The 26035-nt window shown below is 36.0% G+C and overlaps 5 protein-coding genes across 7 annotated transcripts; 3 read left to right on the top strand and 2 right to left on the bottom strand.

The window, feature by feature from the left end:
- LOC105171467 (pyruvate, phosphate dikinase, chloroplastic) lies at positions 403-8837 on the top strand. Of its 2 annotated transcripts, XM_020697356.1 has the most exons (21): positions 403-555; positions 1060-1375; positions 2862-2918; positions 3336-3569; positions 3874-4011; positions 4133-4295; positions 4412-4647; positions 4735-4863; positions 5026-5205; positions 5484-5602; positions 5954-6137; positions 6220-6381; positions 6478-6567; positions 6746-6884; positions 7018-7195; positions 7355-7484; positions 7589-7717; positions 7827-7964; positions 8049-8126; positions 8302-8393; positions 8512-8837. In XM_020697356.1, the coding sequence occupies exons 2-21, from the start codon at positions 1091-1093 to the stop codon at positions 8552-8554; spliced, it is 2904 nt and encodes a 967-aa protein (XP_020553015.1). In that variant the 5' UTR covers positions 403-555; positions 1060-1090; the 3' UTR covers positions 8555-8837. The 2 variants fall into 2 exon arrangements, with proteins under 2 accessions (XP_020553015.1, XP_011090900.1); XM_011092598.2 differs by lacking the exons at positions 403-555; positions 1060-1375 and adding an exon at positions 2471-2572 and having other exon boundaries at positions 5484-5620; positions 5972-6137.
- On the bottom strand, positions 8581-10833 carry LOC105171466. The gene has a single exon (XM_011092597.2). The coding sequence runs from the start codon at positions 10742-10744 to the stop codon at positions 10160-10162; it is 585 nt and encodes a 194-aa protein (XP_011090899.1). The 5' UTR covers positions 10745-10833; the 3' UTR covers positions 8581-10159.
- LOC105171465 lies at positions 13039-14912 on the bottom strand. The gene has a single exon (XM_011092596.2). It carries the CDS (start codon positions 14646-14648, stop codon positions 14016-14018), a length of 633 nt encoding a protein of 210 aa, XP_011090898.1. The 5' UTR covers positions 14649-14912; the 3' UTR covers positions 13039-14015.
- LOC105171464 (SAGA-associated factor 11) lies at positions 19120-21479 on the top strand. Of its 2 annotated transcripts, XM_011092595.2 has the most exons (5): positions 19120-19233; positions 19951-20050; positions 20637-20948; positions 21058-21110; positions 21197-21479. In XM_011092595.2, exons 2-5 carry the CDS (start codon positions 20009-20011, stop codon positions 21198-21200), a joined length of 411 nt encoding a protein of 136 aa, XP_011090897.1. In that variant the 5' UTR covers positions 19120-19233; positions 19951-20008; the 3' UTR covers positions 21201-21479. The 2 variants fall into 2 exon arrangements, with proteins under 2 accessions (XP_011090897.1, XP_011090896.1); XM_011092594.2 differs by having other exon boundaries at positions 21058-21479.
- LOC105171463 (uncharacterized protein At4g15545-like) lies at positions 22381-25476 on the top strand. The gene is made up of 9 exons (XM_011092593.2): positions 22381-22714; positions 23083-23151; positions 23494-23550; positions 23645-23690; positions 23955-24053; positions 24206-24454; positions 24563-24605; positions 25011-25089; positions 25194-25476. The coding sequence occupies exons 1-9, from the start codon at positions 22442-22444 to the stop codon at positions 25284-25286; spliced, it is 1008 nt and encodes a 335-aa protein (XP_011090895.1). The 5' UTR covers positions 22381-22441; the 3' UTR covers positions 25287-25476.

Genomic DNA, 26035 nt, shown 5'->3' with positions numbered 1-26035 from the left:
TTTTATAAATTGTTTTAATTAAGATGGGCAAACAAAATCGATCATAAAATAAATACTTATTATCTAATTAATTATTTTTTAAAACTATACACTAATTATATTATAAATATATTATTTTTATTATATAATTAATTCAAATATAATCGAAATGAAATTTAAATTAGAACTTTTTCACAATATATACCAAACTAATATGATAGCAATTTGAAGTAGCGAGCCTTGATGTGTGTGCCACATATGATGAAAGCCAATTGAAGCCCATCACACAAAAGTAATTCAAATTGAAATGCAATTCTTTTTTTTTTTTTTGGTGGATGTAAATAAAAAAAATGAAAATTTCATACATTTCTTGGAAGTATTGAATTATTTATTTCAAAGTCAAACTAATAGAAAAATAGTCACAAGAGAGTAACTTAGCGCCATAACCTTTACACAAAAATCACTTTCTCCCATTTTCTTGGGCTTCTCATCTTCAACAAAAATACACACACAATTGCACATACTAACACACAGAGTGGGTTGTGTTTTCGTCCCCCTCATCTAATCAGAATTAAGGTGACAGCTGATTGTTTCGGAGTTTCATATATATCATCTCATATGTGATGGAATGATGTGTTTGTGTTTGTGTTGGTAGCATGTTTGTGCTGAACCTGAAAACAAGAACACGCGAGTGCGTGAAATGCATCTGACACATGTGTTTTTGGTTAGAATTTCAATGATGTGTGTGTTTGTTGGTAGCATACTGAACCTGAAAACAAGAACACGCACAAACACACTTGATTGCGTGAACTGCTGAATCTGATACACACATCTCTTATCAGAAGTTAAATGAATTGTGTGTGTGTGTGTTGGTAGCATATTAGTTTCTGATGAACCTGGAAGCAAAAATACACACACAAACACACTTCAGTGCGTGAAATGATGAATTTTGACACACACACACACATCTCTGTCTGATCATCAGAAGTTCTTGTTTCTTAGCTAACAATTCGTTTAACACAAAGGGTTCATCAATTTTGTTGAAATTGTGATTTGGTTATATGTGAATATGATTATCAGGGAGGCGTAGATTGGGAGCATCTTCAAGATCATGTCTTCTACAGTGAAAGACATATTGATAAGGTCTACAGCTAATGATGTGTACACAAGAAGAATACTCAAGGAGAAATATGGGGATCAAATTGATCTTCTCGGGGTGAACCCTTCTCGCACCAGAGTGAGCCGGTGGTCCAGTCGGGCTCGAGCCACTCGGTGCCATGGTTCCAGGATGGAGGCAAGCGGGTTCACGAGACCAGAGCCTGGAAGAAGAGAGCCCACTCCACCTGCACAGGCCATACTCACTCCAGTCTCGGACCCCACCCCTACTACTAAAAAGGTTAGGACAATGAACATGTGTGGTTAAGGATTTTCTGTTCCACTTTAATGTTATGTTTATGTTTAATTATTTTTTTAATAAGGATACGTGTTAATCACTCTTTGACGTGATACTTATGCATGGATTTAAAGTATAATAAAAGATTTCCATCAGAATTCGTATATGTATTTGTTTTTGCTATGCTATGTGCAAATTTCAAATGGAATTTAGTTAACAAAGATTTACAAAATAGACACGGACTATTAATTATTGAACCAATAAGCCTAATTAGTTAAATAAAAAACGGGGAAAGTACTGGAGTCGATGAGAATAACTATATTATGAATTATTTGTTAGGATTATAATGAAAAGATTAGTTTAAAAGGATAGTGCATAGATTCATAATGGCAAAAGAAGGTTTTATTTTGATATTATTTTTAAATGTTTCTTGATTGTATTTATTTTTTAAATAACATATGTGGCTCTGTCGTTTAATTCATAATTATAACATATCCTAGAGATGATTATTTAAAAATAATTATGATTGTTATATTTCATATAGCATAAAATTAATACTTGTTAAATGAATATTGTAAGTTTGGGATCTGTTGGAAAAATGAGAATATTTAATAATTTACAGCCCATTTAAAAATTCTCACTTAAATCATGAATCATGTGTTTTTACTAACATAGGCAACGAAGTCTTACATAACCTTTTCCATGCTATAAAGTTGGACAAGAAAAGTCTGAAGTGGATTGTTTTGTTGGCCTATGATGTGGCAAAAATGATGACATGTTATATCATAGTATCCTAAGTTAGATTATCCTATGAAGAACACAAGATTCAATCATATATATATCTTGAAAAAGCTACGATTCCTAATGGAACAGTAGTAACATAGGAACAGGACAAAAGTGAGTTGAATCTTTAGAGCATCTTGTTCTGCTATTTTTATGACTGAAAAGATAAGCTCTGAAAGTCAAAACTGGGGTGGGCCTACTCAGCAGCACAACTTGTAGTATAGGTGGCTTCAGCTGCACATCCATCTGGCAGTAGTAACAACACGTGTCTTACAGTGACATCATTTTGATGCTCTTATAAACCCCACCCTGAATGAGACAACAAGTGCGCTGAAAACCACTGTTGTGTTTCTTGGAATCTGCATTGCAAGAAATTAAACGGGTGTTGTTCGTTTTCAGACACCAACCATGATGAAGGTAATGAGTTCTTGAAGTTGCAGTGTGAGTTCTTGAATGAAAGTTAAAGCATGATGATCTTTAGTTACTGCTTTTTACATGTTTGGGCATTCTTGAAACCAGCAAATGCATGGTTAGTGAAAAAGATTATATGTGTTGTGCGTGAAAGCTTTTGACAGGCTTCTCTTGATTGTGAAACTTGGGTTGTTTACTGCTCTCTGTTTTTCTTTCTGGTTTTGGGTTCTGAAAATTTGGTGCGCCCGCCCATGAGAATATACTGATGATGTTCTTTTCATTCTTGTATGCGTAGAGGGTATTCACTTTTGGCAAGGGAAGGAGCGAGGGAAACAAGGGCATGAAGTCCTTGGTAAGTATAAGAATCTTTGAACCTGTATATGTTTATCCTTTGCTCTACTGAGGAAAAAGAAGAATTTAGTTTCTCATGTTGTAGTTGTGAGTGAAGATTGTTATTTTGTTATGTTAAAATGCCTCTGATTAACACCTGCATTTTATTTAATACTCACAAAACCATATATGTTGATAAAGCTAGGAACTTGCTTCGATTTCGCTTTAGTATGTTGAATTTCCACGCATACACCTGAAATATGAAAAATGGTATGTTGGACTGTCATTTTTGTCATTTTGGAATTGAACTATACGAGTTTGTTCATATAACAATCAACTCGTACGAGTCTTTAGTGCACTAGTTGTATAAAAACTTTTGAGCTTTAGCAGCATTACGGTGTAGTTTCAAGAATTAAAGTTAAACTGTTTTTTGTACCAGTTGGGAGGAAAAGGTGCGAACCTTGCTGAAATGGCGAGCATCGGGCTGTCTGTGCCACCAGGACTCACCATCTCTACTGAGGCATGTCAAGAGTATCAGAAAATAAGGAGGAAGCTTCCAGATGGATTGTGGAAAGAGATATTAGAAGGTCTGAAGATAGTGGAGAATGATATGGGAGCCGTACTAGGTGATCCGTCCAGGCCGCTCCTCCTTTCCGTTAGATCTGGTGCCGAAGTAAGTGTCGTTAGGTCCTGATTATGGAGGTCGCATTTAGTGGTGGTTCTTACTTGTATGGACCTCCTGTTTTTTATGGATGGGAATTTTGAGGCATGTGATTTTTGTATGTGTTCGTTCTTTGCATGTTAGTCATATATTACATATATCACGTGCATGTAACAATTTTAATTAAGGGAATGCAGAAATATGATCAAATGTATGCTAATCTAGCAAAAATGAGATAACACAAATATGAAGCATGAAATTCTAGGTGGAAAGTTTCTTTTAAAGGAATAACTTCTCCATTGTTGTGGAAACATAGATTTCTATGCCTGGCATGATGGACACGGTTCTGAATCTCGGACTCAACGATAGTGTGGTTGCTGGTTTAGCTGCAAAAAGTGGCGAGCGGTTTGCGTATGATTCATATAGGCGGTTCCTGGACATGTTTGGGGATGTGGTAAGTTTTCAGTCAATCTCTGTCATTGTTCAATTACAAAGCTAAGCAATGCTAGTTGGATATATGTTGTGCCAAGAAGAAACATAACTCTGAGAACCTGCCGATGCTTTATTTCGTGAAGGTTTTGGGCATTTCGCATTCATTATTTGAGGAAAAACTTGAAAAGATGAAGAATGCAAAAGGCGTAAAGCAAGATACTGATCTGACCGCCTCCGATCTAAAAGAGCTGGTGGAGGAATACAAGGGTGTCTATCTTGAAGCTAAGGGTGAAAAGTTCCCATCAGGTATATAAATACCCTTTTTACATGTACTCTCATATCAAGTTTAACTTGTGTTATTTAAAATCGGAATTTTTTTAGCATTTAAAATTTTATTTTTCTTGTGTTATATCTATCTGTAGATCCAAAAAAACAGCTAGAATTGGCTATCAGAGCAGTTTTTGATTCATGGAACAGTCCACGGGCCATAAAATACCGGAACATTAATCAAATAACTGGGTTGAAGGGAACTGCTGTAAACATTCAGTGCATGGTATTTGGAAACATGGGAAACACTTCAGGAACGGGCGTTCTCTTCACTAGGAACCCAAGCACCGGGGAAAAGGCGCTCTACGGCGAGTTTCTAATTAATGCCCAGGTCTTAAGCACTCTGATTTTTTTCTGTTTCATTTGTAATATACTCTCTTTAAGGCGAAGTTATGGGCTGATCAGTATCTCCAAGCAGGGAGAAGATGTTGTTGCTGGAATTAGAACACCGGACGACTTGGACACCATGAAGAATTGCATGCCTGAAGCTTATGAGGAACTCTTAGAAAATTGTGAAATATTAGAGAGGCATTACAAAGATATGATGGTAATAATATCCATATTGTTTTAACACGTAATAGTTTCTGCATCATATCTGAGTTTTACATAGCCATTGTTGGTGACATCAAGATACCATCATGGTATATAGTACATGATTTGTTTTAAGACAACATCTGGACGGATAATGATACACCATTGTGAAATGCAGGACATTGAATTTACTGTACAGGAAAAGAAACTATGGATGTTGCAATGTAGAAGTGGAAAGCGTACGGGTAATGGTGCTGTGAAGATTGCTGTAGACATGGTAAATGAAGGGCTTGTTGATACTCGTGCTGCAATGAAGTTGGTGGAACCACAGCATCTTGATCAGCTTCTTCATCCACAGGTACATGCCTGCTCGTAAAACTTGCTTAGAATTATTTCTATATGACTCCATCTTAGTAAGATAAATAGACTTGAGAAATTAATACCATGAAATATATTAAAAAATAGAAAATATCTACAAATTTGTTATTCTAAATTTACATTTCCTCCAGTTATAAAATATCCCCAATATCTGGCAAATCCATCAAATATTAACATATTTCAAATTTCTGAGAATTGCTTGCATTTACCAGCACTTGTTTGCGCTCTTGATAACTTCATTTGCTATTTTTCTTTCAGTTTGAGAATCCATCTTCCTACAAAGACTATGTCATAGCAAAGGGCTTGCCTGCATCCCCTGGTGCCGCAGTTGGACAGGTTGTTTTCAATGCCGAAGATGCTGAGGCATGGCATTCTCATTTCTCACTTCTATCTCTACTCCAAAATTTAATTTCATGATAGTAGTAGCATTTTTAGGATGCATGTTATTCCCTCTTCCTGTTAATGTGCATGGCATTCAATTTGTTTATGGGTGTTTCCGTGGTCAGGAGCAAAATTTAACAACTTACTTTGAATGTAATTCTTCCAGCTTCATTTACATAATAATATTAGTATTTCTAGCATTTTTTGGGTGTTACAGTTTCATATATTTCTCTGTTCTTTGTACTTTGGCTAATAATCCACTGGATTGGCCTGACATATTTGAACTGCCTTTATACAAATGATGCTACTCCTGACTCCTCATTTAACTGTGAAAACTGAAATTTGATGATTTTTATATCTCTGAAGGTGAGAACCGAAACAAGTCCAGAGGACGTTGGGGGCATGCATGCTGCCGTTGGCATTTTGACAGCAAGAGGCGGCATGACATCTCATGCAGCCGTGGTAGCCCGAGGATGGGGGAAATGCTGCGTTTCTGGTTGCTCTGACATACGTGTGAATGATTCTGAGAAGGTTGGCTAATAATCCTACCTGAAGCGAGTGTGGTTTTCGGTGTTCGAAATATTTACTATTTTGGTGGTTGTTGGTGATGTAGGTGGTCTTGATCGGAGACAAAGTAGTGAAAGAAGGAGACTGGATATCACTTAATGGCTCTACAGGAGAAGTGATCTTGGGTAAACAGGCGCTCGCTCCTCCAGCCATGACTGGGGATTTGGAGATTTTCATGTCCTGGGCGGACGAGATTAGGCGACTTAAGGTGATTTAATGATTCATGAAGTAATATTTCATCCTTGTTGCATTAAAATCTCGAAAATTGCAAGGGTGATAGTAATGTATGTTTTGGGACTATAAGGTCATGGCAAATGCTGATACACCTGAAGATGCACGCACCGCTAGGAATAATGGAGCTCAAGGGATTGGTTTGTGTAGGACAGAGCACATGGTAAGTTTTCCTCTCTTTTCAAGACATTATAATCGATTTTCTTATAGTCCTTAGTTATTGTATTGCTACTCATGCATCGATAAATAACTTAGAATATCCATTCTATTACGATGCAAGTCAAGTTGCATTTCCAAGTTGTGCAGAACACTTGTGACGTTATTTATGTTGTTTGTTTCAGTTCTTTGCTTCTGATGAGAGGATTAAGGCTGTGAGAAAGATGATAATGGCAATTACACCTGAACAGAGGAAAGCAGCTCTAGACTTGTTATTGCCTTACCAACGGGCTGATTTCGAGGGAATTTTCCGTGCAATGGATGGTAGTTCCTGTTTCTACTCTACAATTACCCATTTTTACCAAGCAAAAGGAATAAAGTGAAGCTAATAATATTAGAGAAAACTTCTAGAAATGCTTTGAGATCGTAATTCTTGTTCGACTTTTACGTTTCTCAGGTCTTCCAGTGACTATCCGGCTCCTAGACCCTCCACTCCATGAATTCCTGCCAGAGGGTGAAATAGAGCAGATTGTCCAAGAACTAACTGTTGATACAGGCATGAGCGAAGAAGAAGTTTACTCGAGAGTTGAAAAGTTGTCAGAAGTGAATCCCATGCTTGGATTTCGAGGATGCAGGTACTTATTAACATCATATTTAACTGGAAATATTACAAGATCCATCACATCCTCTTTCTCATCGTTCCATAAATACATCTATGAAAGCATGCAGATTGAACAATGTGTTAGCATTTAATTCTTACAATTTTCGTATATGGCTTCGCTCAAAAAATGCAGGCTTGGTATATCGTACCCTGAGCTTACAGAAATGCAGGTTCGTGCAATATTTCAGGCTGCCATCTCTTTAACCAACCAGGGTGTTGAAGTCTTTCCAGAGATAATGGTTCCCCTTATCGGAACACCTCAGGCATGTGTATTTCTGTACATTATGGTACCTTTTGTTTATGTAATAATATGACTGATGTATCCATTGAGGGTGAGATTAACATCTCTAAGGTCGTCGATCGGCAGGAATTGAGTCATCAGGTGAGTTTGATTCGTGATGTTGCAAGAAGGGTGTTCGAGGAGATGAGTACTACATTGAGCTATAAAGTGGGCACCATGATAGAGATTCCTAGAGCTGCTTTAGTTGCCGATGAGGTTTGTTTGACAAATTTATCATTTATTCTCAAATTTAGTAAGAGGAGACAGTGGCTTTAGTACTGATGGAATAATCAACTCTGCTTATTTTCTGTATTTATGTGCGAAGATTGCAAAGGAAGCAGAGTTTTTCTCCTTCGGGACAAATGATCTCACACAAATGACATTCGGATATAGCAGAGACGATGTCGGCAAATTTCTTCCTATATACTTGGCAAAGGGCATTCTCCAAAACGACCCATTTGAGGTTTGTTAGGTTCCGTCATCACTAGCAATCTTTCAAAAACATTGTCACTTCGACAGATTGACAACCAAAATGTGTTAACATCAGGTCCTCGACCAGAAAGGCGTGGGTCAACTCATCAAGGTGGCAACGGAAAGAGGCCGTACAGCTAGGCCAAGCCTCAAGGTGAGCTTTTCTTCAATCATTTCGTCATTCAAACACACAGTTTTCTCAAATCAATGGATCTGGAAAAATGCAGACCTGATATGATGCATTGTTAGTTTCCAACATGATGTTGCTTTCCCTTTTTTATTTTCCTGGTAAATTAACTGGTAGCTTGAACAATGACATAAAATGGCAGGTCGGAATCTGTGGAGAACACGGTGGGGAGCCATCTTCTGTTGCCTTCTTTGCAGCAGCTGGACTTGATTACGTTTCGTGCTCTCCTTTCAGGTAAATGAACACCTCTTATACAGAGCTGTCGATTTTCTTATCAGATGAGGAACCTATATCGACGTGAACTCTCAACCAAACTTTGGTCTGATGTTTGATGTTTGTCTTTAATCGACAGGGTGCCAATTGCAAGGTTGGCCGCAGCTCAAGCTGCAGTTTGAGGTAGAAACATGCTTCATTGGGTTCTCCTTAATAAGTAGTTGCACATAAACAATAAACCTTAGCATCTTTGAGGTATTTGTCATATAGATAAGATCCTCGACATTGGAAGAGGACGCAACGTGAAAAACCAAAAAAAAAACAAAAAAAGGAGGGGAGAACCAATGTAAAATGTGAAAGCTCTATGGAGCTCTGTAATTGTAAATGCGTTCAGATTCCGGACCAAAATTACAGCCTATGTTTTGCTGTAAGAGAGTGATTTCAGTGTTTCATTCTTTGGATGTATATCTTTACTGTCTAGCATTTCTATTACATTCCGTGCAACATAAAATGTTCGGTTCCTGGAGTTTCAGATGTAGTTTTGACAAGCCCTTTGCCAGCCTGATGCAGAACCGCAGGGCTGCTTAACTTTCAATATTTCAGCCATTTCTCTTGCAGTAACATTGTCCTGAACAGTGCATGAGTCTTGTGACCTGTCAAAGAACAGAAAGCAAGAATGCACGCTCCGTACACAGGCATTTTCCTGTCAGATTCAAAGGGACTTTCCGGCCTGACCTTACTGGAGTCCTGGCCAAGCCGCCGGTACCTGAGCAAATACAGACGGCCCTGGTCGTTTTCCTGTCAAAGAACGAGTAAACGATCATTTAACAGAAGACATTTTTATGATGGCACTGTCACATTGACATGAACTAAGATTGATGTTGCTCTTTAAGCAGGTCGACACAGTGTGAAGCTACTTACTCACCCAAGTGGTGGAAGATGCGTTTGTTCTAACTGGGAGATAATTTGTGCTCAATTTTAAGTGCTCATAGTTTTTACGAACTTTGCAGTCAAGAATTATGCGCTCATAGGATCCATACCAAGCTGGATTGCTTCCTCAAGCATATTTCCTTACATCCGCAGTTATCTTCATATCAGACAGAATTTAGGCCCACGCAAAGAGCAGAAATGCGCCACTTTAGCACCATCAGATGGTTAAGTTTCATCATCAACCGCATGGGCGGTCATGGTGTCCGACGACAGGGCAAACTGATCTATCCATTGGAACTCAAATCTTGCGTTGCTTAGTGCATCATCCCAGGCTTGAGCAAGAGGATATGCCCCACTAACTCAGCAGCATGTGCAGCGATCTTATAAGCTATAACTCCAGCTTCCACATCGTCTCTGTTAGGCAAACGAAGATGTTCTTTGGGAGTCGTATAAGAGAGAATCACTGCACCAAGAGCCCCAATGTTGGCGGCTCCAATGGCTTGCAAAATCATGTTGCATCTATTCCGGGAAACATATACATGCCATAGGTGCAAATTTTGTGATTGTAGCTGTTCTGCTAAGTAATGAGCTTAAAGATTTAAAACTAAGAAACTAAAGAAGTAGTCAAATATATTGTATAAACAATCAAATTCATTACATGTTAAAACGGAAGACCGCTTTTGTGCTCTTCACATCTCACTAATTTCTGCATTCACCATATGATGATCATGGAGAGAAGCAGGAAACAAATCTCTCAAACACTTATTCCCTTACCAAAACAATCAACCAATAATATATATCAAGCACACGCACAACACACACTTGTTTTACATAATTAACACGTGCATGCATGCCCTTTAATCTGAATCTGAAGATGGAGTTGTTGATCCCTGGCCGGAAGGGTACCCTATACCGTGGCGGTTATTAGGAAACACAATAAAGATAAAGCTAGAAGCCGCCCCGATAGCCGGTGGCAATGCCATCAGCAGAGCTTGTTGAGCAGACTGAAATGATGGATAGAAACACGCCACAGTGTTGGGGTCCAAGAGAGCCACAACAACAAACACAATCAATGCAAAAAACGCATGCACAAAGTCCCCCAACCGAAGCTTGTACGACGACAAGTCTTGTGTGGGAGAACTAGGCCAGAGGCCCTTGTTTGTTGCAATGCCGTAATGTGTGTTCCCCTGGCTATCGATGTAGCTGTCGGTGAATGAGGCGAAGCAGCACGAGAATGCACACACGACAATCAAGATGCTCGATAAATACTTGTTGACGATGTCGCAGTGGCCGTTGTTGGTGAGGACAGGGTTGAGGAACTGGAACAAGAAGACTGTGCCTGTTGGGAGGAGCTTGATGAGGTTGGCGAGGCCGTTTAGTGTTGCTTGTGTTATGGTTTGGGTTGCGGTTCTTGGTGGTGCATATCTGGATTTTGACGACATTTTTTTAGTGTGTGTAGTATGTGTAGGTTTTGAGGCTGTTTTGGTGCTTGTTTCTGGGATTATTTCTGAGTTGTGGATGGAATGCAAGGGCAGTGATCATATATACATAGTGCTGTGTGTGCGTTTGAGGTGTTGCTTATACGTAAGATGTCTAGTGCTTAGGCAAGAAGTAGGAAATTTGCATATGTTTTGCTTTTACTCTTCGGAATTTCAATGCTTCAAGATAATATAATGTGGGAACTCCACCAAGTGGAAATTCTGACCTCAACGGCGATTAGTCATACCGTAACTAATTATACAGTATGTGTAATATACTTCTCGTACGATACGTACAGAAATTAAAAAAAGTGACCAATCACATGACAAATATAATGCACTTATCATGTGATTGATTTGGCCAAACTTGATTTGAGTTAGAATTTTCCTTCTATTAACTCATATTGAGTTTTCCATTTCAAATCATGTTACATCTTCTACCCTGATTAACATATATACGTTATATATATAAAGATTCTATTATTTATTTAGTTAAGAAAGATTTTGTACACGTGTATATAATAAATAAAACAAAAATTAGGATAAAATTTTTTGATTTGAAGTTGAGAAATTTTGCACTCATGTTTCTTGCCCATGAGTTAAAAGATACCAACTTTCTCATATATATTACATTACTTAGCCCCTCAAAACTTGAAAAACACCTCTTTTGGAAACCTAATGTTCTAATTGGTAAAGAAAGCACCCCTTAGAAGGGGGTAAAATTGCAACTACTATGGATAAATAATAAGAGAAACAAACTCGTACAAGTGAAATAAGTCAATTGGTAAATTACAATCACCTCCTCCAGGATTTGATATAATTATAAATATACTTTTTTAATTTAAAAAATTATAAATATTTCATGATTTTAACGTCCGTCTTATAACAAGTCCCTTCCGTCAACTTTCATTTGGTTTCTATTTAATTTTTGTAATGAACAGATCAAAATGCACTTTTAAATAATGTATTATGGTTTGATATATAGTTTTAAAAATTTTAAATTATTTTTATGGATTGATATGTTTTATAAATTATTTACTTTACCAGTCCTTATAATTCTTTTAATATTTTTCCAATTGTTTTATAAAAAAATAAATAAGGGTAAAATGCAGTAATTCAACTTTTAATTCTCAAACGACGATGGTATTTTTAATTAATTATTTCAAATTTTAAAAGAAATAGCTGAAATTTATCACAAATTCAAACCCAAACCCAAACTATCACAAATCTTCGCCATGATTGATCAAATACGAGACCTATTACGTACGTATCAAGAGGAAGAGATGTACCAACACATCAACGAAAACAGATATACTTCGTAAATCATAGTTTATGTAATGATTATGCTGTTTTTTGGGCCTCATGTGTGAGAGTTTATGTAAAAGATACTAACAATTCTGCCGGGTTGATATGTAGTTCTTCAAAAAGCAAAATTGTCTGTGTAAAAAGGCCATGGGTGAGTGAATATAAATGTAATTATTTTTTTATTTTTCACTAGTTTTTATGTCACATCGTCCTATGTGTATTTATTAGGATAATTTTTTGAATTGTGTAATTATACATAGACTAAATTGTTCTTGTACAATTTCACATGCTAATGCATATGAATGTATATCTTCGCTCTTATAAAGGTAGTTTGGTAAAAGAAAAAAAATAACTTGTAATGAGTCAATCAATGGTAGATATAAATTTTCATTCCAGTATTTTGTGTCAGTAAAAACGGTGATAATATGCAATTTGGCCCAATGTGCAATTCTGAAAACACACGAGATAATATGCAATTTGGCCCAAAAGTTGAGGGTGCGGGGCGATTTGGCCCAATCAAAAACGTGTTTGAAGCATAGAACATGAAGTTGATTTAGAAGTGTTGGAGGAAGTTAGAGAGAAATTCTGGACGCAAATGACCTAAATTCCCCAATTCATCTGTCGTCATTCTCCTTTCCTTTACAGTAGAATGGTGCAGAGAGGTTTGCAGCCATAAACCCAAACAGGAAAGAAAGAAAGGATGGCCTTTCAATTCAACGAAACCAATACACCAAATCCCTGACGATATTTTATCAACACCGGAAGCAATAGGGCAATAGGGCGGTGGAGGGTGAGGGTGTGGGTCCAAACACTCCACACAAACTTAAATTTTATCGTTTGCATTGCAGACTACAACTTGGAAAATTGACATTTCTTCCTTACCTCTCATTCATATTACTACTACTAGTACATCCAACCCACCCCCCACACCATTTCTGGTTTTTCTCCATAAATTTCATGCTGCCTGCTTATTCAAAATGAAGGGTCTGAATTTCTTCAATTGGGGGTGGGTAGGTTACTTGCAATCTTGGTGTGATGCGATCTGCCGACTTTTACCCTTGATTTCGCCGCACTGTTCCCCCCTTCTCATTACGTCTTCCAAGAATGACCCTTTCTTTGGTCATCTATCTTGTTTTCTGCAAATTAACAAGGCCGGCCCACCATCTTCTTTGTCTTTTTTTCATGGTTGAAATCAAGAATCTTGACCTCATCTTCCTTCCTGCCGCTCCAGCCACCGCCGTTGACTGTCCATCCCCTCCTCCGGCCACCATCCATTGTCTACTTCTAAGTTCTAACCAGTAGCACCAACCCCCCAACTTTCTACTCAAAACACACAAATTTAGAACAAGAACATGGAAATTCAGCAAGAATAAACACACGGCCCAGTTTCAGTACCTGAAAATACACATTACGATCTTATCACCAGTAATAATTATTTCATTTATGCTATCAAACTACAAATATTACAACCATCATCATCATCGTAAACATTAACAACTGGGCCACTAGAGTTAGCCCACAGCATATTTGCTAATATGCTTCAGCAATTTCTGTAGCTTAAAACCAAATTCTGACATACAAACCCCAACCCCAACCCATCCAAAGACCCTAGTTTTTACATAGCTATTTCAGACTCCTAAATTATCAGTGAAGGAAGTCGTAAACCTCCCACCAATTTACAACCCCAGATGATAATCTACAGGAATAGATTACAGACATGGAACTCCAAGAAGAAAGAAAAAAGGAAAAGATGATAAGCCCTAGATATTACTTCAATTAATCGCTTCTCTTTCCTGCTCTTGAGTCCCGGGACTCTAAAACCCGTTGGCCCGTATTGTGAAAAAATATCTACGGGTGGAATTTAGGATGCCCGGAAGATTCAGAGCCCAAAAAAGCGAACTTCCAAACTTGAACTGAAGAGTGATGGATGTCAATCGAGACGAAGCAGACGCCTTAAGTCTCTAGTTGCTGAATCATCGTACGACTCGTCGATGCTGTCATTTTGCTGTTTCTTGTTGAAAAAAGAAGGTAAAGGTAGTGATCGAGGAGACGGCGACTGGGAACAAGCCGATCCCGCGTACACGTCGGAAAGGGGCGGCGGGGACAGGCGGATCTGCTTCGGCACATTTACCGGAGACGGCGGTCCGCTTCTCCGGGTGCTGATAACCGCCAGGTCGTCGATCGGTTTCTGTCTCGGAGACTTTAATCTGTTACTTCCACCCCTCGTTTTCGGGCTGCACAAATCCAGCGACTGCCCTCTTCTCAAAATCGTCACATGGGGGCCTCCGTTGGTGCCGTCGTCCCTCCGCCGTGTATCGGAGACGGCGAAGCCCTGGGTTGCTTTCTTTGTTCCGCCGTTATCCCCTGCGGCGTTGATTTTTTTCTTTTCGGGCCTGGGAGACGTCTTCTTGTAGCCCGTGTTGTTGTAGCTTGGCTTCCGGTTAACAATCAAGTTGGTCAAGTTTCCGTTGCCGGGAAAATTCCTCCGGCGCTGAAACGACGCCGGAGGCGCACGGAATCTGTCAGCCAACAAATCTTGCGGCCTCAAAACCTCTGTTCCCATCTTTCACTCACCCTTAAAGCAAAAAATCAACAAATAGAAATGAAACCCTAGAAAATCTTGGCAAAAAGAGGGATCCCAGAATCAAAATCTCGCCCCAAACAACCAAAGGGGTTTGCAGAAAACGCTCGTAGAGAGAAAAAAGAGAAGAGAAGAGTAGCCCTCCTTTTGGGTTTTCTTTTCTTACCAAACTCCTCTTCCTCGATTATCAAATTCCTTTGTTTTTTCCTTGTATCCACTGTTCTTCGTTCTCAAGTTAATACAATCTCCAGATGGGGGAAGATTGATTATATATAAAAACCTAGAGAGAGAAAGAGGTGGCTTCAAAACCGACCTACCCCTGGACGCGTGGACACATGAAACCCAAGAGAGAGAAAAAGTAAACCGGGCCGCCGGGTTTGATTCACCTTTAGGCTTGAGTACGCGTTAGTTCATGAGTTAACGGCGTTTCTTTTCCGTTAGGTTTGTCATTTATCCCTTAATGGGTCCGGTGGAGTACAGTTGGTGGTGCTTTCATGTCCCATTTTCTCTCTCCAATTATTATTATTATTTATTGATTAAATTGAAATATTCGGAATTCAATTTAAACAATACTGAAATTAAATTATTGCTCACAATTTTCTCTAATATATAAATTAAATAAATTTAAAAATATTTATTTTGTGTAGTTGGTTGTGTGAGTGAAAGAAGCCAGTGCAGAAAACTGTAGGAAAGTTCTCCGTGGGTGTTAACGGCGTGAATTGGAAATGAACGGCGAACTGTCGTGTCTCACCTTTGCGCAAATGTATAATTGCGGGTGGGCCGTCACCATACATAATGTCTATCTGTAATCTGTCCATGGGCTGTGCTCCAGTTACTTGTCCTATCACCTTTTTTATTATGCTCGCCCACTAGCATTTCGCCACGTCGTGGATAGTGCGTATGCATCTACTAGTCGCGTTAGGATTTTACAGTTTCAACCAACAGTTATTTCTTGTCCTACCTATATACCAACTACCTTACACTCTCCTTTTCACTTTCTACCTCTATCCCAAGTGCTTTCATCTCTAAAAATTTTATCCAAATCAAATTTTATTTAATTAAATTAATTATATATATAAAAATATATCTTATTTTTTATATAATTAATAATTTTATTTAATTATACATCAATCATAAAATAAATATATTATATTTATCGTATAAATTATCAAAAAGAGATTATAAATTTATTTTAAAATAAAAAAATTATTTCTTATATAGATATAGAAACGACAGGACACGAAGGCTATCATATTATAACAAAAAATAAAGAGTCTTGAAAATGAATGTTAGCATTAGGAGAATACTTGGTCTACTCAATAATTATGTCCCATCACACGTAAACTTGTTCAAAACAATCCTCTTATAGTAATTTTTTTTTTTCATTTTCTCGTTTGAATGTATTCATTAATTTAAAATAATGATGTAATTGAATCAATTTTTAAATTTAATTATTATTTGAAATAGGAGTTATCATTTATCAATAAATTTAGATTTCAGTTCAAAATGGATATAAATTCAGAAAATAAAACGTATTAATTATTTTTTATGGGTAAGGTCTGAATACACGTGTGATGTACGAACATAGCAGGACATGGAGAATAAACCCTAAAAGATTATTATACTTCAATTATTTTTTTAATTAATTACATCAAAAAGAGAAGTATTAAAAATTAATCTTAGTGATTAACCAAAACCATTAAGACTGCCCCAATTATTAGCATCTTATAATCAGTATTATATCATAGAAAATGGTTGTACATATCTTTATATTGATTTATTTAATTATGGAGTCCCAAAGCAACAAAAAGATTAAACCCCACTTGCATCTATTTCATTCATTCAGACACTAATGATGATTGATTAAATATATAATTACAATAATTAAGGAGAAATGATTGAAGACGATATCCCCAATATTTTTTATTTATATCCTAAAAATATTTTAATTGATTATTTTTTGGGAACGATAATTATATTGTTACATCGAGATTTTAATTTTAATTTTAATTTTAATTAAATAAAATAATCTTGATCAATAAACAAATTAAATAATACTAAAAGAGGTCAACTTGACTAAACTGAAACTCAATTAGGAGACAAGAAAATGAATTATTTTTTTTATAAATGATTATAATTTAAATGTGAAAAATTAGATTTAATTATGGTTAATTAAAATTTAGGATAAATCAAATTAAGTCAAAATATACAAACACCATTTTTTTTTTTTATAAAATTACAGCTACACCCCTAATATTATAGTTGTAATTACAACTACACCTATTTAAAAGGCAAAGCTTATACAAACACATTTTCATGAGGTGTAGCTGTAATTTTGCAAAGGTAGGGAATATTGTGTAATTTAACATAATTTCAAGGACTGTCAATATAATTTATCATGATTTTATCTATAATCAAAATATTTGCTATGGCTTTTAGCTGCGAGTCTGTCACAATATTTTGGTTTCACCAACAAAAATTGAGATTTTGCACCACTATAGTTGATTAGTAGTATTCTTTACAATCTTTTATTATTCACTCAAAAAACAAAATCACAATAAATAATAATAATAAAATTGGCATAAGCAAGAGATATATTATTCACATATTTATGAGACTTAAATTGAAAATTTAAAATTTAAAAAATAACATTGTCTTAATTGGTAGACTAAATAATAATTATTATTATAAATAAGGTTAGAGTTGGAATTTTGATGAGTGAGTCAAGGAATCTAACATGTGCATTGCTCTAATTGAATTAAGCAAAGTTAACATCATCATATTATTTTGTTTAGTTCTATTTTAGTCCCACATCTTACCTAAACCTACCAATACCATTCAAAATTGTTCCCTATGCCTACCCACAAAGCTGCATTCCGACACTACATCTGCAATTTCTTCCAAAAATACCTTCAATTCGCCTTCAATCATTGACTAATTTTTTGTTAATTATTATTTTTGATTCACTTGGAATGTTTTCATGGGACAATTTAATGGTTCAAATACAAAACTTGTATATATAATGTCTTGTGTTTGAATATCGAGTATGTACCTAAGCGATAAAAATAGAATATCGATAATTTGGTGCAAAATATATATAAATATATACTTATAATACGTAAATATAATATATAATTTTGAGCCTTGGATTTCTTCATTTAAACTATACGAACAAATTTTAATATTATGTTTAATTTACACAAATATTTTCTGTCTTTTATGAAATTTTCGATGCACCCCTGAGGGGCGGGACGTGTTGGTGGAATGTACCCCAAAGAATATGAGGCGTTCTTGTAACTAAAATTACAATTTTGAGAAATAGACTATGATATTTATGTAGTTGGATTTAATATTAGGACAGTGTATATGGAATATTATAATTTACCATTTGATTTATTAGAAAATTAAAAGCTGGATCCCCATTGTCTCAAACTATAATTGCAAGTTGATAATTTAGGTGGGACCCAAACATGGGCTCACTTTCATTACATAAAAAAATGTAATATAGAAAAAGAAAGGAACATCTCAAGGAAATGTGGGGTCCAAAAGAAAATGACTCAAAAGTTTAAACCCCTTTTTAAAGGAAAAGAGAAATATAGTTTATTATTGATATTTAATTATTGTCTCAAACCCCTCTTTTTATGGGAAGGCTTAATGGGGACATCTTCCTCAAAACTAACAACTTGTGATATTCTAACACTCCCTACCCAAAATATCAAATATTTTAAGTACTATCAGATTTGCAATGATTCTTGCTATTTTTTTTTTAAAAAAAATATTGACATTATTGTTGGATATCTCTTTGCTTTAACAATTATGATCATTAGTGGCCAACTAGATGTTAGTATAATAAAATTAATAAGATTGGACTGTCGTACCTATCAAAAATTAAGAAAAAAAGAAACAAAAAAACGAGATAAATAACTTTGGGATATACGAGTTTAAGTAAATATATTATTGATTTTTTTTAGAGGGATTTTACATTTTTATCTAAATGTATATATATATATATATATATAATTTTGAAGTATAGACCTATGACAACGTAAAATAAGAGAATTTATTACGTTAATTAGCGTAAAGAACAATCATTCATTCATTTCAATTTTACCAAAAACATCCTAACAAATAATCAAATTCATTTTAAATTTTTAACATTTGAATTGTATTGTCAAAGTCTCCTTAAAAAGACAAGCATAAAGACATTACTATAGGAATGGTTTATATTAATTATATTTACACACACACACATATATATATACACAATATATAGTATTTGACTCTAATGGGCTAAAGTCCAGCCCATTTCAAATAGGCCCATTATACAAATATCTTAATGACTGGGCCAATATTTTTTACGTTTTGGGTCTAATCTCATGATTCGGCCTTTTGTTAATATTTCGGCCCATAAAGGCCCTTTCCCAGTTGAAGTCGCTTTTTCTCCCTAAATAAAGCGCGCACGAGCTGGGAAGAGGGACTTTAGCGATCTCGAAACTGATCGTAACTGTTACTTCCGCTACTGTCTACTTTTTCGCTGATCGAAGCTGAAATTTATGCTCCAATTTGGGTAATTCTTGTTTTTTTTTTCTTTTAATTACGTTGTAACTTTTTGTTTTCTTTTTTTTTTTTTTCTAAGGTTTTTCGGATTGATTTTTTGCTTATTGGGGATTTCATTAGATTCAAAAAACTGATTGCGGCACTGTCATTTTCTCCTACAATTTTTTGCATTACTGGTCAATTTCATAGTTTCATCAGTTTTCGAAACTCTTTTCTTTTTTGTTAAAAAATAATTTTGGTCCGGTATCGCATTGTTTTGGATGCAGAAGTGTGTTTTTGTACCCCAGTGATTGCTTCCCGAATCCGAAGCTCTATGATTTATGTCGAATTTTGATGTCTTTTCTGTTTTAAAGAATTTTGTAAATGTTTGTATTATGATGTGATTATTTTTCTGAAGCTGTAGATTTGTATTTTATGTCACTTCCATGCCGGTTTGAATTAGCTAGAGCGAATAAAAGCTGGCTTAATGCTCGAAGAAACTAATGGATCAGTGTTTTTGTTTATGATACTCGAGTTGGTAATGGTATGTGTCTTGAAATAAGGAAAAAAGGCTTGTAATTAGTTTGTTTATCTTTTTGAATGACTGTGTTTTTGTATGCTTTTATCGAATTGGAACCAAATTTTATGAGGACTTCAGAAATGATGATTAGATTTTGAGGATGGATTCATATTTTGATTTGAAGTTTGGCTGTTGTGACAAGCTCATAAGCAATATTTGTTGCCTCAGTTGATTGCGTTCTCTAGTGCATGACCTCGATAAGCATTGGGGTTCTATTGCTATACTCATGTCAATGCTGAAAGAGGATGATCTGTCTTCAGACTCTGAGGTAGTCATCCCTTTAGTTGTATCTCGTAGTTTAAGAGATTTTGCCGTGTTTCAGCAAACTGTTTTTTCCATTTTCATTTCAGAGTTTCGTTCTAGTGTTGTTTAGTTCAAGCTATTTAGTATATAACTTGTAGAGGATCTGAGTGGATTCTTTCACTGACTGAGTCAAATTAGATGACGAACTTCACGCCACATTGGTTCAAGTCTTTTGTACAAATATTAAGGGACTTGTTTGCATGTTTTACCCATCAAAATTTGCTTTTATACCCCATTGAAATGGATTTTACTTCTAATATTGCTTTGTTGTCTCAACTTTGCCTATTGTATTTAACAGATACACAGTTTCTTGTCGTGCTACTATGATCTTATGCCCTTTCTTCCCTTATTATCAACACACTACACAGTGTGCAAAATCTAGATAATGTCTCGTTATGTTGCAAGAGTGTGGTAAAATTGGATTCTGAGAAATCCTTCATTAATTAAACTGATGATTTACATAATGATGTGGCTTTCATGTGGTGTCATGCTTATTGTGAATTTGCGATATACATGATTGAGAGTTCGTTGTTCTTGGGTTTCTTTTGCAGCTGTTATCCAAACTTTTCGTTGACATTCTTGATTCTATCATAGTTGATGTTGCATCAGAGTCTCACCGAATTGCAAGGCTAGGACTTGATTGTAATTTAGATAACGAGGAAGAGGAACTGAGATTGTCTGCGGAAGCAAGAGCACGAGCATCTGATCCAAGCAATAGCGGTGAAGCCAATGGCAAATACGTGGTTGATATATTTGGGCAAACTCACCCTCCAATTGCGAACGAAATATTCGAATGCATGAACTGTGGCAGAGCTATTATGGCTGGAAGATTTGCTCCTCACTTGGAGAAATGCATGGGAAAGGTAATTTCTTTCCACCCGTGTCTTTCAGATTCACTTGCCTTTGAGCATAGTCCATTTGATTCTCCTGCAAACAATTTGGAAACTAAAGCACTCAATCACACTGCTACAGGGTAGAAAGGCTCGTCTCAAGTCAACAAGGAGCACCACCTCTGCACGGAACCGGTACTCACGAGGAAGCCCTCTTTCAACTCCGTCCCCTTGCTCAAATTCCAGGGGCCGTTTATTAAACGGAAGTTCTGGCATTGCAGGTGATGAATATAGGAACAGTACTTTGGAAGAGCCGTGAAAGTGACAAGGTCCAAACTGTAAACCGAATAGAACCAAGGAAGAATAAGAATCAAATCAAACACCTTTAGTGAACCTAACATTGCGGCGCTGGATCCTTGTCTGCGGATTATGTTGCAGCTGCTGTATTTTGGACTACTTTTCGCCCGAATGTGGTATTTTCTGGTGGGAGCAGTTGAGGATTTTTAATGGAAATTCAACTGCAGTGACAAGAATTCACATACATACAACATCCTTACAAGATTATAATCTTGTCTGCAACTATTGCTTTGTGAAATCATTGAATGCAAGAAATGACAACACCATACACACAACTCCATATTACTTTAAAAACTTTATGAAATCAATTAAATACCAATATTCTTGCAAATCAAACTTAAAACTTATATAACTTTTTTCTTAGCGATATGGCTTATGGGAAACTCAAACAATTTGAAGTATAAATCTGATTTAAATTTAATTCATTACTTATCCGATACAAATTTTTATTATTAATTCTTGAAAGCCCGATTTGAACTACAATCAAACCTATTCAACAATGATAAAAACACCAAAATGTCAACCAAGTTAGCATAGAAATTATATTTTTGTATCTATAAGTTGAAAATTTTTTCAATTTTAGTTTCACAAATTTTTTTTTTTCAATAACTAACGGAGCTATTAGAATCCCTCTTAACAACTTGCCAATGGCTCTGATAATTATTGGACGAAAAAGAGCCACGATGACTAAAATTAAGAAAATTTTGAATTTATAATATGCAATGTGAGAAAATCGTAACAAATTATATTATATTGAAAATGACCCAAATGCATGGTATCAAGATACGCAATTTTTGCCAACATTTCACAACTTAATTTCTTCTTTTTTTTGAAACTCATACTAGCAATCGGCTTGTTAAATATTAGAATTAAATTAAAATATAACTTCAACCTGGTTAAAAAAATTTAAATCAAAGAAAATATGATGGAGACATAAGAAAAATAGAGCAACCATTCGTTTTTTTCTATCTTTTTAACCTTAATAATAATATTATTCATTTATTTACACGAAATAAAAGACGGGCACAAATGCCAATTCCTTATCCGAATATTTGACCTCTGAAATATTTAGTGGCTCCCATATTTTCACACCAAATTAACTATAAAAACTTAAAAAAATACCCAAAAATATTACAAAAATAAATCAAGAATAAGACAGTACATGAAAAATGCTGTCGACAGAATCGCCGAAGTTCGACCTTCCCGAGGAATTGCTGCAGGCTTTGCCGTCGGACCCATTCGAACAGCTGGATGTCGCCCGGAAGATCACCTCCATTGCGCTCTCCACACGCGTCGACGCCCTCGAGTCGGAGGTGTCTGTGCTCCAGCAGCAGCTCGCCGACAGGGACACTATCATTTCCGGGTTGGAGTCGCAGCTCCAGTCGCTCGATGCCTCTCTCAGTGAAGCGTCTGATAAGCTCTCCCTGGCTCAGCACGAAAAGGTCCGGAAACCCGTTTGCGGAACCCGAATTCGTATCCGTTTTCACTTCAGTTACATGAAGTTAATGCAACTTTAGCTGATAATTTGATGACTCATTTGAAGGGTTCTTTCCATTATCTCACCGGCGAAAGTTAAGATTTTTGAATTGGAATCCGTAAATTATTCTGAAATTAAATAGATTGACTCTTAGTCTCTTATCTTATCGTCAAAAGTGCGATACTGAATTTATGATATTCAAGATATGAAAATTGGATTTCGTGCTATGGCTTAAAACACGACATTTATCTTGGGATGGAGGAAGTAGGCGTGAAATTTCTTGATTTTGTATATGAGTAATTATTCTTTCATCCTTTTGTTTTTGAATGGCAGGAAAGCTTGATGAAGGAGAATGCACAGCTGAGCAGTGCTGTAAAGAAGCTGAATCGTGATGTTGCTAAGGTATACCATACTTGAGTTCGTTTCTTATCGTAAAATCCTATTGCATTTCGTATCATTTAATAATATAGTCATATGCGTATAAAAAATATATCGACGATGCCTACTTTATACACGTGAACGTATGTACAGTATGCAATATTATTTTGTAATAGAATATTCGAACTGACCGCACTGCACATATCGTACTCATTTTCGATTTATCCAAAGCCCAAACAAGACAATCTAATGGGGGTCTGTACCATTTAAGTTCTCTTGTTCTGGATTTGTTATTTGATGCCTTCCCACATTTAAATGAAGATGCATGAATTTTAACTGTTAATGTCAAATTGGTGTTTTGTTAAGTTGGAAACCTTCAGAAAGACACTCATGCGGTCGCTGCAAGAGGATGAAGACAAGCCCGTAAGTGCATAAGTTATTGTTTTCTGCGAAACGTTCTCCTGTCGTTATAGTCTTTCTTATATGCACTTGTGAATTCTTTGTCTGATGATATTAGGCAATTCCTCCTAACGCTGCTCTGCCACTGCCACCAATCAATTCAGGTTACAATGTTGATGTCTGTTGAGTTATTTATGTACTGACATTAATTACTATTTTAGGGATCTCTGTTTTGTCTTATCATTTTTAAATATCTGGCCATGAGTATTGGGTAGGACAAGCATATTTAGGTTGTTTTTAAGCTACTTAAGTCTTATCGAATCCAATCAATCGAGAAAGTCTTGAAGTTGTACGAAGTTAAAGAATCACTTATTACCAGGGAATGTGTCGAATAGTTTGTGTTAATCATGTTTCTTGAATTATTTCAGAAGACACTGCTGGTTTGCCGCCTAATCGAACAACTTCCCTTCAAAGCCAATTCTCAGATTCTGGGAATTCAGTTGCTGAGGACACTGAGAGTAGTGAAGGTACGGTTTGGACATTTCTTGCTGCGTCTAAGGAAGAACCCCTGAAAGAGCCATCAGTTTTCTTTTCGTCTTTGCTTTTCCCCTAGTAAGATTGAAGGTCTCAAGTGCTGGAGGTTATCCGTTCTAACTATTCTTTTTTACACTCATAATAGCCTTGAGGCCCCGAGTGCCACACGGCCCATTGCTAGCATCCCAAACTAGCACACCTCGCCTTACGCCTCCTGGTTCACCTCCAAGTCTATCTGCAACAGTGTCTCCTTCGAGGACACCGGTGCCAATGTCTCCAATTAGGAGACATTCGATTTCGTTTTCAACTGGAAGAGGCTTCTTTGATGATAAATCTTCAGCATTCTCTTCTATGCCTTCTGGTCCGTTCAGTTCAATGCCAGGATCACAACCCGGTCAGTTATCAGAGCTTAATCATAATTTTGCTGCATTTGGTTCTTAATACTTCCGAGATGTATAGTAGGGGAACTAAATATTTTGTCGTCAAATTGCTATCATGTCAGGGAAAACCCGCGTTGATGGAAAAGAATTCTTCCGCCTGGTCAGGTATCAAAATTCTTCTCATGAAAATTTTGATAATGTAGACGGTATTTGGCGAATATTTCTATGGCAAGATCCATCTACTATATTGATGATACCAACGGCACGAGCACACTCAATAAGCATGCAAAATTTAAATTGTTATTGTACTTATTTAACTAAATTAAAATGAATAATTCTAAATGTGTAAGAATAGAAAATTATAGATTCAAAATTAATTCTTGGTAGATAATTATTTGTGGGAAAATAAATAGACTCAAGGTGTATTTTTTTAAAAATTACTCTACCTCCTCACATTTAGTAAATAGTGTAGATAGATATTCCTAGTTGTGCTATATGCAAAATATCGTTACATTACATAACATTGAAGCAATTTTCATCAAGTTCACTACGACGTATTTGCTTGATCAGGAATCGGCTATCATACGAGCAGTTTGGGGCGTTTCTGGCGAACGTGAAGGAACTTAATTCCCAGAAACAAACGAAGGAGGTATGCCATCGGTCAATATCCACCCGCCATTTCTTGCTTTCTTGCTTCCGAGCTACTTTTATCAATATATTATGATTGTTTTACCTAATTTGGCTTTATATTAGGAAACTTTACGGAAGGCGGATGAAATATTTGGCCAAGATAACAAGGACCTCTATGCAATTTTTGAGGGGTTAATCATGCGTAATGTCCAGTGAGAAGATGTGTACACGCTCGCCTTTACGTTTTCAGCATTTGTTTTTTAATGATAGATTTTCGTAATTGTCGTTGTAAAGTAAGTTATATTCACAGCCATTGCACATGGAAACTTGTAATTGATTTGTATCAAATTGCAATGTTTCTTTGATAATCTTCAATAATAAGGTAAATTAAGTGTAATGTTACAGATGATTTGCATCAAATTACTGATTTCTACTCATTGTTGCTTTTCTTGGGAATGAATTGATGTGTTCTTGTTTTTTAGTCTCAACTCTCAACCTTATGTTTATGTTAATTTAGAATTAAATTGGTTGGAAAATATGCTAACATGTTATGTTTATAAGATATTTGTAATAAAATAAACAGATATATGAGTTTTATATACATACATATATATATATATATATATATATATATAAATTTATAATAGAAGATTCGGATTGAGGCGAAAGAGATTACTGCAAAGCCACATGCTACATATATAAATTCATGAGCTTCAAGAAAGGCTTTTGGAGGAACGCTTCTCATGCATGTTGAGTTCACACTTAACAACATTGTAAACATTGTTTCATCGACACAACAACTGCAAATAATTAACCTAATTTATTACAACAATCATCGTACAGCAATGCATATAATAATTATTCAGGAGTACCCGTCATACTACGTATATGACATATTAACAGGAAAAAGAAACGTTCGGTAGCGACTAAATATTCCAATATTAAATTTACTAGTTGTTATATCC

The sequence above is a fragment of the Sesamum indicum genome, linkage group LG10 (assembly GCF_000512975.1).
Source record: "Sesamum indicum cultivar Zhongzhi No. 13 linkage group LG10, S_indicum_v1.0, whole genome shotgun sequence".
NCBI classification, from domain to species: Eukaryota; Viridiplantae; Streptophyta; class Magnoliopsida; order Lamiales; family Pedaliaceae; genus Sesamum; species Sesamum indicum.
Note: the sequence above shows the minus strand (reverse complement) of the source record. Positions and strands in the feature narration are given on the sequence as shown.

Coding starts and splice junctions, on each gene's coding strand:
- LOC105171463 (XM_011092593.2), top strand. CDS start 22,442: ATGCTGTCGACAGAATCGCCGAAGTTCGACCTTCCCGAGGAATTGCTG. Junction 23,152..23,493: donor TGAATCGTGATGTTGCTAAG/GTATACCATACT, acceptor TGTTTTGTTAAG/TTGGAAACCTTCAGAAAGAC. Junction 24,455..24,562: donor AATGCCAGGATCACAACCCG/GTCAGTTATCAG, acceptor CTATCATGTCAG/GGAAAACCCGCGTTGATGGA.
- LOC105171465 (XM_011092596.2), bottom strand. CDS start 14,648: ATGGGAACAGAGGTTTTGAGGCCGCAAGATTTGTTGGCTGACAGATTC.
- LOC105171464 (XM_011092594.2), top strand. CDS start 20,009: ATGTCAATGCTGAAAGAGGATGATCTGTCTTCAGACTCTGAG. Junction 20,051..20,636: donor ATCTGTCTTCAGACTCTGAG/GTAGTCATCCCT, acceptor TTTCTTTTGCAG/CTGTTATCCAAACTTTTCGT. Junction 20,949..21,057: donor TGGAGAAATGCATGGGAAAG/GTAATTTCTTTC, acceptor ACACTGCTACAG/GGTAGAAAGGCTCGTCTCAA.
- LOC105171467 (XM_020697356.1), top strand. CDS start 1,091: ATGTCTTCTACAGTGAAAGACATATTGATAAGGTCTACAGCTAATGAT. Junction 4,864..5,025: donor GGCATTACAAAGATATGATG/GTAATAATATCC, acceptor TGTGAAATGCAG/GACATTGAATTTACTGTACA. Junction 6,885..7,017: donor AATTTTCCGTGCAATGGATG/GTAGTTCCTGTT, acceptor TACGTTTCTCAG/GTCTTCCAGTGACTATCCGG.
- LOC105171466 (XM_011092597.2), bottom strand. CDS start 10,744: ATGTCGTCAAAATCCAGATATGCACCACCAAGAACCGCAACCCAAACC.